We start from the raw sequence: 18,073 nt of genomic DNA, 5'->3' as shown, positions 1-18,073 counted from the left end.
ATTTGATGCTGTTTTCGGACGCTTCAAAAAAAAAAAAAGGGCGCGGGGCCCACGTGCTGCACCACGCAACCTCAGGCCTCTGCTCAGAGTCAGAAAAGTACCTCCTCATAAATCTCCTAGAGATGAAGGCTGTCTTTCTGGCCCTTCAACAGTTCCAACAGTACCTGGCAAGTCACTCTGTGGTGGTGATGAGCGACAACACCACAGTAGTGGCCTACATCAACAAACAAGGAGGTACTTTTTCGCAGCAACTATCCCATCTAGCAGTAGAGATACTGAGATGGTCCGAAATCTACTCAATACCACTATCAGCACTCTTCATTCCGGGCAAAAGGAATGTGCTCACCGACAACCTGAGCAGAGCATCTCAGAGAGTGAGTACCGAGTGGTCTTTGGATCATCTAGTAGCCAATAAAGTCCAGACTTTGTGGGGTTCTCCGACTGTGGACCTCTTTGCAACGGCCCTGAACTTCAGGCCCCGCTGTACTGTTTTCCAGTCCCAGACCCCAAGGCGCTCTAGCAAGATGCTTTCCAACAATGGTGGGACAACATTGACGTTTATGCCTTTCCCCCATTCTGTCTGATGAGGAGGGTACTCAACAATACCAGAACATCGGTCAATCTTTCAGTGACCCTTATAGCTCCGCTATGGCATCACGCAGAATGGTTCCCAGACCTTCTGCAACTCCTAACGGAGCCACCAAGAGAACTCCCTCCATGACACAATCTAATCAAACAACCACATGCCAACATCTTCCACAAAGTCATAGGTTCACTACGGCTTCACGCCTGGAGACTATCCAGCATCTCCTCTCTGAGAGAGGATTTTCGCAACAAGTTGCGATCAGGATGTCTGGACACCTGCGAAAGTCTTCAACAGCAGTCTACCAGGCAAAGTGGAAAGTCTTCTGTGGTTGGTGTCATGGAAGGGGTATCTCTCCACTCGATGCCACTATTCCAGCAATAGCGAAGTTCCTCGTGTATTTGCGTGAAGAAATGCGCCTTTCAGTCTCGGCAGTGAAAGGCTATCGCTCAGCCTTAAGTCTCGCCTTCAGGCTGAAAGGAATGGACATTTCCTCACCGCTAGAACTTTCTCTACTCATACGTAGTTATTAACTTACCTGCCCTCAGTCGGAAGTGAGACCTCCCCCATGGAACGATCTGATGCCAGGCATCAGATCGCCACCTAACCTGGAAGACATTATTCCTGCTAGCTTTGGCCTCGGCCAAGCGAGTCAGGGAACTTCATTGTCTCTCGTATGACATTGCCCATTCAAGGGGATGGGGGGAGGTAACGTTCAGCTTCGTCCCTGAGTTTATTGCTAAGACTCAGAATCCAGGAGTAGCGGATCCTCGATTCGACTCCTTCCGAATTTCTAGTCTCCGTACTGTAACAGATGATCCAGACCATCTCTTACTATGCCCAGTAAGAAGCTTGAGGCTGTACCTCAAAAAATCAGCCGCAGCCCGTCCTCGTGTGCCTGCACTATTCGTCAGCACAGGAAGGACTAAGAGGAGGGTCACCAAGATCACCATCTCTGCATGGATTCGCAGGGTCATTGACCTGGTTCTGAATCCAGACCCTCCTCCGTCACGTCGCCCCAGAGCACATGATGTCAGGGGCATAGCTACGTCCCTGGCCTTCAAAAGAAATTTTTCAGTGACGCAGGTTCTTCAAGCTGGGGTGTGGAAACGTCAAACAACGTTCACATCCCACTACCTGCAAGACGTGACCCACAGGAGACTCGATATGTTCTCTATCGGTCCTGTGGTGGCTGCACAACAGCTGGTTTAAAACCTCAAGCTCCTTATTGGACAAGTAGCAGAAGGTTGAGGGCATTGTTACCCGGTTTTAGTCTGCATGAATGAAAAGGTTTGACTGGCCCTTATTCTTTTCTTCATCATCCCCTCTCTTGGGGAAAGCAGCATCCTGGGTTCTCTGCATAGTGGACCTCAAACCACTGTAGGTGAACCATGCTCCTTTGTGTTCCTAGCATTAAGATTAATACTGTTACGTCCCCATACCCTGACGAGGTGGTACAGTAGGGTCCCGAATTATGCGAGAATTTGGTCGATCAATGACCTCGTATAAAAGGAAAATCGCATATTTCGAAACACAACTAACAGAAATAATTACATTTGGGCCATGGCAACCAGCAACTTGCGTATTCATACGTGTTTACCACCCTTTTCCAATACTTTCTATGTACTATACTGTATTATTTTATAATATCAAATTGTTCTTGTAAATAAATCAAACATTTAATATACTTTAAAGTTCTAATAACTTGAAAAAAAGATTAAAGTTACAACCAGGATGTTTGTAAACACCGTATATTTCCCGTTATAACACGACCCAAAATACAGACAAATTTTAATGTTTGTCATATCTATTGTATAAGACAACTGGTGAATAGCAAAACCATCACTGTATAGAGTAGCTTTTGTTGTATCATTGAAAAAACTAAATTATCAAAATAAAGGAGATTTCATGTAACGAGTTTCCTAAACACGCCAAAAAGCACAATGAAAAATGATGACCTTTGTTTTGTTTACGTTTATCTCTCATCATAACGAAGAAACGAACGCGTTTACACATCTGTGTATAGGTTAGTTTTATATGATGATTTTGTTATTACCAATGTTGTTCTACTTAATTTTTTTTAGAACTTCGAAATAAATGAAAAAACGTTTTCCTTTATGACGCCGCCTGAAACGGAAACCTTCTATTTGTTTGCTGTACGCTCCATCTTCGATCATAATAAATAAACGAACGAATTAGACACACATGATTAAAGTGATAACTATTGATATTAAAAGCATTTAGTAAACATTATATTATTACAAATATTTTACTTACCGTATTCATATAAATTCCTAAATTCGTAGCAAAGCGGGAAAACTTTTTTTCATACGTTTAACCAACAATAGCAAAGAGCCGCTATTAACAGTATGGTAATTTACGATAATTGTAAACTGTTACGAAAGATAATTGTCCTTTCCATATCCAAAATATTTTTCTTAGCTGCAGTTATAAGTCAACGTGTACCCACCTCAATTATGGAACCATTTGGAAAAAGGTAAAAGAAGAAGAAAGTCCTAGGCCGGTTTTTAAAGTCATCGAACAATTAGGTTACCGCTAGAACGTTCGATATGATAGAGATGGTGCGAGATTGAAGAAGTAAGGAAAATTGAATCATGCTTGATTTTAAATAAAACTGAACTTTGTGAAACAACAAAGATTTCATTTGTTAGAGAGATGGAGAGAGGTAAGAAATGAGGGAGGGTAGCGAAAGGTATCTGAGAGAGAGAGAGAGAGAGAGAGAGAGAGAGAGAGAGAGAGAGAGAGAGAGAGAGAGAGAGAGAGAGAATATGATGGTTTTAAATGTACTAAACAATAAATATGATAGGTTATAAGACATTGGTGGTTATGTAATACTGTATTAACTGTATAGAGGGATTGAATAAGTTAAGAAATGGTATAAACAATGCTTTGTTATTGTATTCGTACGCTCATATTCTTGAGAGTGAGAGCTAGACATCAGCTGATCTGATCACAGTCGAAAGTTAAACAAAAATAAGACAGCAATACTCGATTTATAAAACATTTCCGAAATTTAAAACAAAAGTACAGGGTTTTCTTAAAGCACAATTAACTATTTAAATAGTAGCAATTTTCTAGAATATAGGGAAATTTCCTAAAAATAGTGGTTTGCTGACGAAATCGGATGTCATATTTTAAGCTACGATTGAAATGGATTTATACTCGGTATAATTTTTTTGTTTCATATTTAATTGACGCTTTTTAATAAAACTTATTTTGGGTTCTTCATCCACAGTATATATAAGTATTGTATAACACCGAGAGAGAGAGAGAGAGAGAGAGAGAGAGAGAGAGAGAGAGAGAGAGAGAGAGAGAGAGAGAGAGAGAGAGAGAGAGAATCAGCTGTTGTAATCGAATGCCATGTTTTTGTTTCATGTACCACTTGAAGCGAGGAAATGATCACCGCAACTAATAATAGTCATGTTAATTTCATTCTTAAACTCAGGTTGTAATATGTGAACTAAGATTTTATTTCTTACACACATACAGAGAGAGAGAGAGAGAGAGAGAGAGAGAGAGAGAGAGAGAGAGAGAGAGATTTGAGTCTCTCTCTCTCTCTCTCTCTCTCTCTCTCTCTCTCTCTCTTAGAGAGAAGATTTTATAATTACACCTTGTACTATACAAAACAAATCATTGTAAAGCAAATCTATACTGTTTAGAAGATGACAAAATATTGCCGACTTGTTACCGAAATTTACGCTATTCACTGCCGATAAACGAACCCAGGCTACGTGTAAAAACCTTGAATACCCACAGGGAAAACTAAAGCTTTTATACATTCTATACTAAATAAAAATAATGCTTAAATATACCTTCATTAACAATACCATTAAAATTATCGAAAGGCTAGAGAAAGATAAAGATTGCCGAGAATGTAACCACAATTCTGTTTACATTTTGTCAGCTGGATTCGCATAGTTAAAAGTTGATTTCATTGTTGATATGAAATTTTTTCCTTAAATAGGCTATTTATTATGAAATTATGTTAATAAAATGTAAGATAATTATCGTTTGGTAACATTTATTATCAAGCACTGTATTTAGGGCAACCAATATACCTAAAATGACAATAGATTTGATATATTTTGTAGTGCTTGACTTGCAGACCTTGAACAGCTTTGCAAAAACAATTTTTTTTTTTTTTTAAACTACCGACCATATAAATGGGGAATCACATAATTCGAACACGCATAATTGGGGACCCTACTGTATTGGGAAAGTCCTAGTCTACAAGTTTCCATCTAAAGAACTTCAGAACAACTTTCTAGGACGAGTCACACTTCTTCATACCTTCACACACAGCTTGCGTAGGACGCAGACCTTGCGTAGCAAGGTTGTAGCTAGGTGCAGGGACTCCTTATTTCTTGGGTGCTTACACACTCAAATAAGGAGTCCCCGGGCAAAGCCAAAAGCCAGAGTGGCTGGGACGTCCACCCTTCCTAATGGGTAAGTCACCCCTATTAAATAGCGTGGTTTGTATTCCAGTTACGGAACAAATGACAAATTCGTAGATAATTTGTATTTTTCCTAATTACAATATACAAACCTTAGCTATTTAACCAAACTTCCCCACCAGCCCTATCCCCCTTGAAGTCCTACCTCCAAGCAAAGTGAGCTCAAGCACAGGTGTGTGAGAGGAGGGGGTAAGCAAGCTACCCTCCCTTACCCCCGCTAACTAGCGGTGTGGATAGTAAACCCTCGTTAAAGATTAATGGCTCCTCATTTCAGCTACGCTGAAAGTAATACCCTTATTAAATAGCTAAGGTTTGTATAGTTAAGAAAAATACAAATTCTCTACGAACTTGTCATTTTTTGCTTTGCTCAAAATCCAATTTTTTTGGGCTCAGCCATGTCGTCCTGATGGAAGTTTACCAGAGAATTACTTAAAAGTACTATATCTGTGGGTTTGTATAAGTGCCTTTACCTTGACTCAGATTCTTATATGGTCACCCAGACCACATGAATATATGACTACCGTTATTTGTCATATCCACCAAGTTTGGAACTAACTTAGGGCTTCCTGCCCCCTGCAGGGAATATGTCAATATTGACTATAGAAGCGTCAAGGTTGTATTCGTGAGAACAAAGTGGAATTTGGCTATTATCAGTATGTTCACACACAAGAATAAATTCAAGTATTTTAATTTTAGGAAAATAAAAGAGACTGGCTAGTTTTATTCGACTACTGGTAGTGCGAATAAGATGCAAATACATTTTTTTTATTTGTATAGACAAAATTAAATACAACAATGAATGTATTAAAATAGAATCCTTTTTTACATAAACAACATTTTCAAAGTACTGTACATTTATATTTATCACCTGTAAGGGAAGAAATAAATATTAGTATGCCACTCAAAAAATGTGAAATTGTTAGGTTAATTTTCACTTAGATGTTGGATATGTTTAAACAATGTGTACGAATGTACACACGGCACTGGTGTTAGTGGTTAGATTCTACACCTGTAACGAACAGGCCAAAGGTCACCATAGTGATCCTCAATAAAAGGTATTACACTCAAAGGTGCTAACACCTGTTCACCCTTTACACTATAAAGTCTCAAACAGTTCACTGTTCATCGCAGCACTACACGACAGGTTTTATCACACTACCTGCCGCCACAACAAAGTCTTTTATTTCATGCACTTGCTTCGCGTAATGTTTATAAAAGACTCTAGAGGATTTCCAACCTGTATATGAGCGGAGTCTATCAAAGTCCATATGCTGAAAAAAAAATCAGCGAGGAAGCAATATTTCTGGGATCGTGACCTGCGGGTGTACTGTCAGGATCCACTCAGCGAATAAAGTAGGTGAGCTCTGCCCTCAGTTGTTTTAGGGATAAGTTTGATCCTGAGGTTTTGCCTATGAAGAGCTGTCCTCCCTTGAAGTCTGAAGTTCTTCGAAGATAGACCTTTAGACACTCTACTGGACATAGAGAGACATCTTCCTTCAGAGGGCAGATTCTCCAAGGATCCCACCTTTTGGTGGGTAGCTCGTTTTTGGCGAGAAAGGTAGGATGGGGAAAAAGATTCAGTTCTCCCTCTTCTGTGAACTGAATATGGCCCCCGTCTCTTGATAGGGCCACTATATCACTAACTCTAACCCCTGAGGCTATAGCAAACAAGAATATCACTTTCTGTGTTAGATCCTCTAGGGAGCAATCTTCATTGTTCAAGTTCGAAGCGTAGTGCAAGACTTTGTCCAAAGACCATAAGGGCTTCAGAGTGGCTGCTGGTTTAAGTCTAGCGCATGCTTTCGGAATCTTTTTGAAGATTTCATTCGACAGGTCCACCTGGAAGGCATATAGAAGAGATCTAGTCAAAGCTGACTTACGCGTAGTTATCGTGGTGGAAGCCAAGCGTTGCTCGTGAAGGTGGATGAAGGAGGACAGGCAGAAGTCTATCGAGATTTCTGTTGGTTTGTTTGCTTTGACAAAGGAGACCCACTTCTTCCAAGACGATTCATATTGTCTTCTGGTTGACTTTGACTTGTATTCTTCTATAAAGTCGATGTTGTCTTTTGAGATCCCAAACCTTTTCGAAAATTATCAGATGTAGGTTTTGGGTTCTCAGTGATGAAGCGTAGACAGTCGACTTCTGAACCAGTTGGGATAGAACTGGGTTCGGTAGAGGAAACAGCCTCAGCCTCAGTTCTATCACTAGGGGAACCAATTACTCTTGGGCCATTTGGGGGCCACCACTGCTGCTGTCCCCTTGAAGGATCTCGGGTTTTTGAGGACCTTCAGCAGGAGATTTGTTGGCGGGAACAGATAGATATGATTCCATCTGTTCCAATCGAGGGACATGGCGTCCATTGCTTCTGCCCGAGGGTCCTCGTATGGGGCTACGTATCGAGGTAGTTTCTTGTTGTCACTCGTTGCGAAAAGGTCGATTTGCAGTTCTGGGACTTTTTCCAAGATGAAGGAGAATGAGTCTGCGTCTAGGGACCATTCTGACTCTATCGGCTTTTGCCTGGATAGAGCGTCCGCCGTCACATTGGGGAACCCTTGTAGGTGAACTGCTGATAAGTGCCATCTTTTCTTTCTTGCCAAGCGAAAGATGACCAACATCACGTGGTTGATGTAGGGCGATCTCGAGCCTTGTCGGTTCAAACATCTCACTATCACTTCGCTGTCCAAGACCAACTTGATATGGGCTGATCTGTGAGGGGATAGTTTCTTCAATGTCAGGACGACTGCCATAGCCTCCAGAATGTTGATGTGAAAGGTCTTGAACTGAAGTGACCAGGTCCCTTGAACTTTCCTTTGATGGGAATGACCTCCCCATCCTTCCGTTGAGGCATCCGTGTGGACGACTACTGACGATTGAGGTGGTTGTAAGGGAATAGTCCTTGCTAGGCTCTTGACCTTCGACCACGGCCTCAGAAGCGATCGCAGTAAGTTCCAATGGATTCCAAACCATTGAAACTCTTGAGCTGGAGAGAGGCGAGACTTCGTGTAGTTGATCTTAAAGCGCAGATGTTCCAGGAACTGGATCACCTTCGTGGCTGCCTGCAGACAAGCAGTCTTGGATGCTGCCCACACCAGCCAGTCGTCCAGGTATGCTGCTACCTGAATGCCTTCTAAGCGTAGCTGTTGTACGACTGTGTCCGCAAGTTTCGTGAAAATCCTTGAGGCTATGTTTAGTCCAAAGGGCATGGCTCTGAAGACATACTTTGTCTTCTGTAGCCTGAATCCTAGGTAGGAGGAGAGGGGGCGGTTGACTGGAAGGTGCCAGTAACCATCTGCTAGGTCTATTGAGACTGTGTATGCCCCTTCTGGTAACAGGGTCCTTATGTGTTGAAAGGTTAACATCCGGAACTTGTTGTTCTCGATGAACTTGTTGAATGGAGAAAAGTCTAGAATGACTCTTAAGTTTGTCCGAGTCCTTCTTGGGAACACAAAATAGCCTTCCCTGGAATTTGATGGACTTTGCTTTCCTTATAACCTTTTTGTTCAAGAGTTCTAAGGTATATTCTTCCAATAAGGGGGTGGAGTGTTGGAAGAATTGAGGAAAAGAAGGTGGAGATCTGTTCCATTTCCATCCTAGTCCATTCTTGATTAGGCTGTGGGCCCAGGGATCGAAGGTCCAACGATCCTGAAAGTGGAGGAGTCTTTCTCCTACCTGGAGCATCTCATTGCTTGGATGATCCAGAGGGTTTGTTACCCCGACCACGTCCTCCTCTACCTCTTGAGGGGTTTCTTGAGGAGCCTCGTCTAGACCCTCTACCTTTTGGGCGAAAGGTAGTGGTGTGCCTCTCAAAGCCTGGGTTAAAGGCTGGTGACTGGGTTACCAGCTGTTGAGGCACCATCTGGAAAGTGGTTTGTGGCTGAGCAACCATTTGGGGCACCGTGGTATGTTGCGCATGTCGGTGAGGCAGTCTTGGCATCTTCGTTCTTCCTCTTGGGTTAGGTACCAGCATCAGGGGAAGATTTCCTTTTGGCAGACGTGCCCCACTTTTGGAGAAGGTTCCTATTCTCCGTGGTGGCTTTGGCAACTACCTCTTGGACTGCTTCCTTTGGGAAGAGGTCCTTGCCCCAGATACAGGAAGTGATCAACTTCCTGGGCTCATGTTTGACCTTTGCATTGGCAAACACAAACTCTCTACAGGCCCTCCTGGCCTTCACAAAAGCATTCATGTCCTTTACCAGTGTAGCCATGTGCATCTTGGCTAGGACTGTGTACATGTCTGGGGTGTTTGCGATGCCTGCACACATCTCCATGCAGTTCTGGAGGGACAGAGAGGCGGTTAGTCTCTCTTTCGTCTCCTGTTCTCTTCTCAGAAGAAAGTCCGACAGCTTCGGGAGGTTCTCATTGAACTGCTGTCCTGCAATATCAGCGTCTAGCTTTGCGACCGAGAAGGTTAGATGGACCTCGTTCCAGTCCTTCTCGCCCGTAAGCAGGACTAGAGACAATGGTCTACACTCCTCTAGCATAGGACATGGTTTGCCTGCAGCAACTGCCTTCAGCACTCAGTGGAGAGCTTTTGACGTGAAGGGAAAAGCTCTGGAGGAAGGAGCAAGGAAGGTTGGGTGCTTCTTGCTCAACAAGAAACTTTGGAGTGCGTGTAACCTGCCTTCTTCTGGCTACTCGTCAAGAGAGCCTGTGCCTTGTCATGGTCAAAGACCATGACCTCCTTAGGTTCCGTCTCTTCTTTAGACGCAGGTTCATTCTTCAGTCTGATGAAGCACTCCCGGGTAAGCCGCAAGGTTTGGCCAGAATTGGAGATCGTCGACGGGTATGGCCCCCATCTTCTCCAAGACGTAGAGTTTCCCATTCATCATGGGCATGAACTCTGCATACCTTGTAGGAGCTGCGAGAAGCAGCTGCGCGGTGTGCTTCCCTGAATTCCTCTCTCATCTCAAGCTGTTCCTTGCGGAAAGTATCCATCATCTGCTGGATCTGCACCATGAACTCTTGGCCCGTGGGGAACAGCAGGGTTGGTTTAGGGGTTGGAGCCGATAAGGTTGACGGCACAGGCTGAAATGCCATCACAGACAGTAGAGGGTCTTCCGTCTCTGTCGAACCGTATTCTTCTTCCTCCTCGGGTGGCTGGGCCACCTCTTCTTCAGGGTCTTCTTGAAGGAGATCCTTTTCAGTGTCTGACATCCTTTCTTGATGAATGTCCATGCCTTCTAGAGCCTTATTGATGTCAGCCTCAAGCACTAGTTGTATGCAGGGAGCCTCGGGCCGTGCCTGGGGCACAACCGCATCAGATGTTGCCTTAGGGAACAGCAGGCTTCTAATGGCGTCACTTAGTAGGTAAGGTCCCGGAGAGTTCTTCTGGAACCCTCTTACCCACTTCCGAAGCATTTCCCTCGCAGCATCCCTCGACACCGCTGTCTTGGGATCGCCGAAACCCTCGGTCATCAAGGCCGAGCAGACGTTGCAACCCTTGGGGTCCCAGTATCTCAGGGTTTCAGTTGCGATGGTGCAGGGGGCATGAGACCTGCACATGTTGTGGCCACAAAAGTTCTTACTTTTGTGGTTACAGTACATGACTGCACACTTCACCTTAAGCTCCTCCTGTAAGGAAAGAAAGAGTGAAATGAGTACAGTATGGGGTACAATAATTGATCACACTGATAAATCAATTACATGCATTATTACTATTATAATTATAGCTTAGGATAGTAAGCTAGAAAAGAAATAGGAAAGACACATCTGCATTTCCTGTCCAGACAATTGCTGTGACCTTCCTCAATATTAATATCTAAGATTTCCTTATTAGGGAAATATAGGGTGGAATAGCTCTAGAACATAGAGCTGGAATCAGAGTATACTAGCACTAACTCCTCCACAAGTGAATATTAATACTGTAGGGTAAGGATATTAAGTTCTGATGATCAAAGATCCATCAGGATATTGAAGGAATACTTCACTTCAACCATAAAGCGGTCTCAACAATGGACTGTGAAAGGGAACACAGAATATGTTGGAAATCATACTACTGTATATTATATACTGTAGTTTTCTAACTGCTGTATCTACTATACTGCAGAAATACTGGCTACTGTATAGTCTTATACTGTAGTTCTGCCGGCATACTGCTGGCTAGGTTAGTATCTGGCAGCACTAGCCAACAGAGAGATAGAAAGCATGGAGAGAAGGGCTACCGTATTATTATAGTTTAGTACAATAATTAGGGTTGTTGGGACTACTGTCTCTACTGCCTTCTTTACGGAATGAGGATTCAAATGGACGAGGAAAGAATGTATTAATTCTAGCTTCCATCCAGCCACAATATCTGTTGCAGACTGCACTGCCGGTTCCAGGGTTTGTGGATGGCAGTCTCTGAAGTATACTCAAAGTTGCATAGGGTCTCCCAACGGCAGCCGTCATGGCAAGCACAACCTTTCCCGTAGCCTTGCTTACGTTAGGAGGAAGGTCGAAGCGGCAATCTAGCTGCCTTTGTGGGAGCCTGGCCGGCATCGTAATCAGCCCGGCAAGTGGGGAGATTGTAGAATACCGGCCACAGACGTTGTGACGGCTAAGCCGTCACTAAAGGACAGAAGGGGAAGGGAAAGGGTCTTATATTTTGCATAGAAAGCAGGCGGCACGTCTGCCTCCTACTGTCGGCAGCAAAACCAGGAAACATAGTTTCCTATGCCGGCGCCGTCTTGGACGGCAGAAGAATAATGATTCCTCAGCCTAAGACATTGCCGGATGTAAGACATGTCTTGTAGACCACAAGGGAGAAGGTGGCGGCAACTGTACTACCACCATCGGTTGTGGGCTAGGGAAGCCGGGCTTCCTATGCCGGCAACTGTAAAACCGGCAGGGGAATGACTAATCCCCCATCGGTAGAGTTGCCGACAATAAGACTGAATACTCTTGAGTTACTGTCGTATCTCAAAGCCGGGTTACTCACCGGCAAAGAGGATAGACAGAAACACTATCCCAGTCAAGCCGGAGTACACTACTCTATGGCAAGACCAAAGATAGGGGTGCCGCCACTCAGAGGGAAGGAAGGGTTTATCCTTAAATCTGAGAGACGAGTATCGAATTATGCTAGTAATTCTAGATGTGCTATCTCCGATTGAATTCATAAAAACGATACAAAAGGATAAATGGGGATAATGTTACTAAAGTATACTAAAACGCATTAGGCTAGCCTAACTCGAGTTGGGATCTCGGCTACGCTACATCACCGAAGTCCTATCGTATACTATCAAACCTTTAACAGAAGAGGAAATATTACATGTAATCTTATCTTCACTAGTTTAATTTGCCTAAATAGCTATAATTCATTAAAGCTAAATACCGGGAACGTCGTACTATTAACTAAATAAAGCATTTATGGCGTACGACAGCGGTCCAAAATGCCCCCCTCCGGTGAAGGCTCTGCTCCACTAAACACATCTAAATTATGCAAATTTAACTGTGAGAAGGGAGCCAAAAATTTATACACTTTCCAGAGGATGAAGATGCTGGAGAATGCATGGTAATAATCCTTGAAATAGTAACAAAACCGAGAACAGTTGGGAGATACACCGTGCTTAATTCGCTACTACAAAAGGAATAGTTTACGCCGTAGTAGTACGGGAAAGGGGATCCACCGGGTAACCTTGATGACGGCTCCCCTTCAATTTCGCCACTCTTCCCCCTCAGAGCGAAAACTCTATTCGGGGTGAAGATGGCCATGTGTCGTATCAAGAAATATGTCCCCTGATATTATGCGATATCCTTAAGAGTTATCTTAAGGATACTCGCGCCAGGAGTTGGAATTCTAGAGACCTGTGGTCAATTCTCTGGGAGTATCACTGTAGCCAAATATCCCTTAGAAAGCTGCCTAAAGGAAACTTCCATCAGGACGACATGGCTGAGCCCAAAAAATAGCAATGCATTGTTTTAAGCCGTAGCCTAATATAAAAAATATATTTAAGGAAGGTATATGTTTATTTTGTGTGTAGTACTTAATAGATACTTTTTAAGGAAACAAACACTTTTTGTTTCTTCTGCTATACGTATGTATTTTATGGGACCTCTGAGAGAGAGAGAGAGAGAGAGAGAGAGAGAGAGAGAGAGAGAGAGAGAGAGAGAGAGAGAGAGTGTTTGTGTTTATTTTGTTCTTGGTATGTGCACATATTCTTGATACGGAAACTTAGAGCAGATCACAATATAAATGGAATTATGCAGAGCATAAATTTATTTTGAATTTTATTTTATTAACATTATTTAAGGAAATAAATATTTTTTTAGGATAAAATGTGACTATGATTACAGTATCAAGACAGTGACACAGCGTAACATACTTATGGTAGTTTAACATAGGTCAAAACCAAGTTGTAAGCCGACAAGTACCTGTATTACCCTCATACTTTAAGATATACTGTAGTGCAATAGAATAACCTCTTTTTGATGTCTTCCATATATTGTCATTCTTCATTACAGTCTCTCTACTGTCAATTATATTGTACAATATGGAATATTGCGCAATATTATTTATTGGGTAGAGTCGGCTATATATTGGTGTCTGAAACGTACCAGAACCATGACCTCCCTGTCTCTTGAAGGATCTAGGACACCTGCCTTAGAAGCTTGTTTTTATGTACCTAATATCAAGGGAGACAAACCACCACAAAGGAGGTTGAAGATAGACTGGGAAGGCTAAGATCAAGCCTTTCTGGGTAAAAAGTCTCTTCATAGGATATGTTGAGTTTTGCTGCTGATGATGCTGGTAATGTTGCCTCTTAGCAAGTAAGTTAATGTTCTTCTAGTGGCGGATGAAGTTTCTTCTATTTTACGAAAAGGGAATTCCTTGCTGACCTTGCTTTATTATTGGTTCTGTCCACCAATGATTGAGGAAACAAGTCTTTACAGATAGAACCACTGTAAAGTACTGTAATTCCTTGATCTCAACTTTTATTGTATCAAAGGCAGCCAAGATCTGATGCCTAGTGTCAAATTTGATTTTGCCAAAACTCTTGAAAGCCTCCAAGAAAAGTATTACTCACTAACTTTTCCAAGTTTTTACAGTACCTGTAATTTAGCAGGGGCAACTCCAGTTTCCAAAGAAGACAAAGGTCTTGCAAACATAATATTCTGCTCTCCTAGCCACCCTAATGGATATGCACTCACTATAGCATCGTCTATTTTGTAAAAAAAAAAATTGGAATTTCAATCTGTTTTCTACATAGTGATTTCCCAACATTCTGCAGGCTCTATTACATTACTGTTGAATGTACATTAAAGTAATAGAAAAAAAATAAGTTTTACACAGTACATACATATTTTCAATTAAAAAATCTGATAGTGTTACGGTCAAGTGTAGGCCTTTATACACTTAAGGATGCTATAACCAAGTAGCTATAAGAGAGAGGTTGGGTTAGGTGGTAAAATTGATATGTATATCTTGATTCTCCATAAAAGTGTATTGGGTATGTCCAGAAGCTTTGTTGATAATCATCAGTGCCTTGAACAGCAGTCTTTGTTTCACAAGGTATTGTCCCAATTCAGGAACCAAGCGTTTGAACCATTGCTTGAAGAGAGTGGCAGTGACTCAGGCCATGGCATTGTGTTGCCAGAATGGCCGGAATTCATTTGTTATTAAAGGTGTGCAGGACCAATAAACAATGCCTAATTTTGTCATGTGACCTGTCACATTGCCACAGAGAACCAAGATAAGCTGATCCCTCCATGCTTTGAAACCAAGTACCTGTTTGGTACTTTTGTGAATATATTGGTGGCTGGGTTTTTTTCCTCCAAAAAATTGTCTCACCTTGTTAAGGAGTTGTCTTGGATTGTATAAGCCTTTTTTAATCATTACTTTTAATCTTGCTGGATATCCACCTGCTACCTTTTTGTCCCTAGATACCAATTCTCCAATAATTTATTGATTGCTCACTTACTTATTGCAAAGGGTTTTATTTTTTCACCAGGACCTAAACTGATGAGGTCGAAAAAATCTATGGAGAATTAAGACCTTCTGCCGTAACATTTGGTATCCTTGTCATCATATTTGCAACTGATAAATTCAATGCCCTTTCAGTTTCACCAAAACTTTGTCTTGTACCATCAAGTTTAGGTAGTGGAAGGAACTGTATTTGTCAATAAAATCCCTCATTTCGAATTGGCGCTTGGAGTATCCTTGTACAAGTAGGGTGGACCATACATAAATCTTGTAAAATGTAGATAAAAGTTCTTTTTGACAATGTTTCCAGTTTACCTGTTTACTCAAAAGTAACAGCACAGCCTATAAAGTGAAACATAATCTTAGGAAGTTTTAGAGACACCGTATTCAAATTCATTGTAATCGTATTTGATTTCAGACATAACTTGCAGTTGCCAGAAGATCCGTCCCTTATTGTTACTGTTTGGTTATTGGTTGTGCTAAGTTTTCTGTGGCAGTGGGAAACTCCTCGTATAGATAGGTGAGAATTTAAACAAAATTTCATATAAAAGACACTTGATAATTGAAAAGCATATGTTGATAAGCTGTTATAGACATATCCAATTTTATCTGCTGATATTTGGCTACTGCATATGATTTTTCTCCAAACATATCTACCTGTATTGTGAAAATAATTTCTCATTCCAGGAAATACTACAACTATGTAAGTTATGCAGTTCGTGGAATAGCCGTCTTCACGCTTCTTTTTGGTAGTATTCACATTTATCGGGTTCCATTTTTCTTGGTGTCGGCTCTTTCACTTATGACACTTCATCAGTTTTTAGCTCCATCCAAACCTTTAGTAACACAGGTATCTGAACAAGCTGATAGTGATGATATCACGAGAGATAACTATATAGATGAGATTGGAGCTGAATATATTGTTTCCTAAGGTAGACTTTTCCAAGATATTAGGGTTATTATATAGTGCAACTATGCGTTGTGTGATTTTACAATATATAAAAGTGACAAATGCCTGTGATGATAATGGCTTCCTATTCTCTGTGTAGAAGAAGCTGATTAGTTTTTAGATCATAGCCAGTTGTATATAAGACTGTTTCATAATTTAGTCTCTTGAGTCAGACAAGCTTATGTTCTCCATATCTTAAATAGTAGTCTGCTGTGTTGGTAGCACAGTGTATAAGATTGAATTAAGGCTCACAATTAGTGTAGATTAAAGGTTTAAAGGCCACTCATGAATGGCAGAGACAAGGGACAGTTATTTAATTTGAATGCCATCTAGTATATGCCAATTAGTTTTTCTAGGTACAGTATTTAATTGCAGCCGTAGGGATTTCTGCGTAGTATAGTATTAGTATTGTACAGTATATCAAGTAGCAAAATCTTAAGATTACAACATAGTTATTTATGGATTGTTTATATATTACACTAACATGGTATTCTTAAAACAATACTGAAAGAATTAAGTTTAAGCTAATTGAACAGTAGGATTTGTATTAACTAGGAAACACTGATAGTGGCAATTCTTTTTCTGTACTTTACAGAATCAGTCAAACTTTGTTGATACAAATTTATAGAATCCTGCTATTTCATATGTACAGTATAATATTTGCTCATGGAGATGGATAAAAACCATGATAGTATTACGAACGTTTTAAGAATTAGTTCTGAATTCAAGTTGTACTGTACTTATCAATTGTAGATTAATTTGATCAAATGAAAGACTGGGTAGTAGATTGGCTATTTGGATTCTCATAATCCCAGATAGAGTTGGAGAGTACCATGATAATTTGGCCATCTGTGATGAAATTGTAATGATTAACCATGTACAGTCGTGCAAATTTTGCGCAAGTATCGTATTTCCAAGTGGTCACTATTCCAGTACGATATTTTTATACGCAAACTACAATAAATATCTTGTTAAATCTTTTGGAACTTTTCCATATAAAAAAGTAGCCACTGATTAATACAATTTCAAAACTGTTACATATTTAATTTGCTTAATAGAGCAACCCAAGGTATTTTAAAAGTCTGACTTCATGACTATTTCAAAGGCATTTTAGGTATTTTTCATAGAACAGAATTGATTTATAAAATATTGAATGTAATGCCATAGATAAATAGAGGCACTATTAACAATAATTACAAGGTACATTAAATAGAGAATGTCAAAGAATTATTGGGTATTGAATTGACTTTTATATAAAATGTCTCAGGGGAATTAATAATGTATGGTATTCATGTATTGAGTACTCTACATAAGAATAACATTTCAGATTTAGAGCATTTCAAGTTGATATGCTGCATATTTTAGGCTTTCTTGATGCCGCTAAATAGTTTTTGGTCAACATCTAATCTAGTCCAGATTTGCTTTATCTCTTTCATTTACAGAGAAGCTCATCAGAATAAAGTACAGTACTGTAGTTTTCATATTTTGATAACTTTATTTGCTGTCACAGGTCCTTTGATATGATATTAGTTAGCTTCAATATTCAAAAAAATAAAACTGTCATCTCTGGTGCTTTGATTTTGAATATTTTTTTCTTTATAAGGAAGTGTATTATTGATGAAGATTGATGTTTGTATGTCGGCAAACTCAAGATTTATATGCTGTTAATTTTAAAGTTTATCATTCATTTAGCAATTGTTTCTCTTATGATGCTATTGTTTTTTCATTTGCAGCAATAACTCATCATAAGCTGTAATGGTTTAAAAAGAGATAATTTGAGTAAAGAACCTCAGAATAGATTTTTCATCATCAGCTCAAAATTTACCAATTCTAAGTTTCACACATAAAAGTGAAGTTGTTTCTCAGTTTTGGAATAACTTGTTGCTTGATAATGACATACTGTATAGAAAAATCTCTAAATCATTCAACTTAATCCATAGATCTCAATTTAGAATAGATACTTTCCCTGTTAAGATAGTTTACTAAATTTCTATCAGAAATGCTTATAAAGTTTTACTGCACTTTTATCAAAAATATTTGAATAAGTCAAAAGTAGTCTTTCAAGTCTTTTAGTTTGTTAGTCTTCTGTAAAGAATTTGTTATTTATTAAAAATAAGTAATGTCAAGAAAAGTTTTGGTATATGTAGGACATACTTGAGTATTTAGT

At 40.4% G+C, this 18,073-nt stretch overlaps 1 protein-coding gene across 2 annotated transcripts in view; it reads left to right on the top strand.

Moving 5' to 3' along the window:
* PGAP1 (GPI inositol-deacylase) overlaps positions 1 to 16,192 on the top strand; it is a 146,213-nt gene extending 130,021 nt beyond the window's left edge. For both annotated transcript variants that reach the window (XM_068356771.1, XM_068356772.1), the window contains exons 15-16: positions 15,376 to 15,477; positions 15,645 to 16,192. In XM_068356771.1, the coding sequence (XP_068212872.1) occupies positions 15,376 to 15,477; positions 15,645 to 15,888 (346 nt within the window). In that variant the 3' untranslated portion in view covers positions 15,889 to 16,192. The remainder of the gene's footprint in view (positions 1 to 15,375; positions 15,478 to 15,644) is intronic.
* Positions 16,193 to 18,073: the final 1,881 nt, after the last annotated feature.

Source organism: Palaemon carinicauda, chromosome 33 (assembly GCF_036898095.1).
Source record: "Palaemon carinicauda isolate YSFRI2023 chromosome 33, ASM3689809v2, whole genome shotgun sequence".
Lineage (NCBI taxonomy): Eukaryota > Metazoa > Arthropoda > Malacostraca > Decapoda > Palaemonidae > Palaemon > Palaemon carinicauda.
The sequence above is the reverse complement of the archived record's forward strand: the minus strand, read 5'-3'. Positions and strand labels throughout refer to the sequence as shown.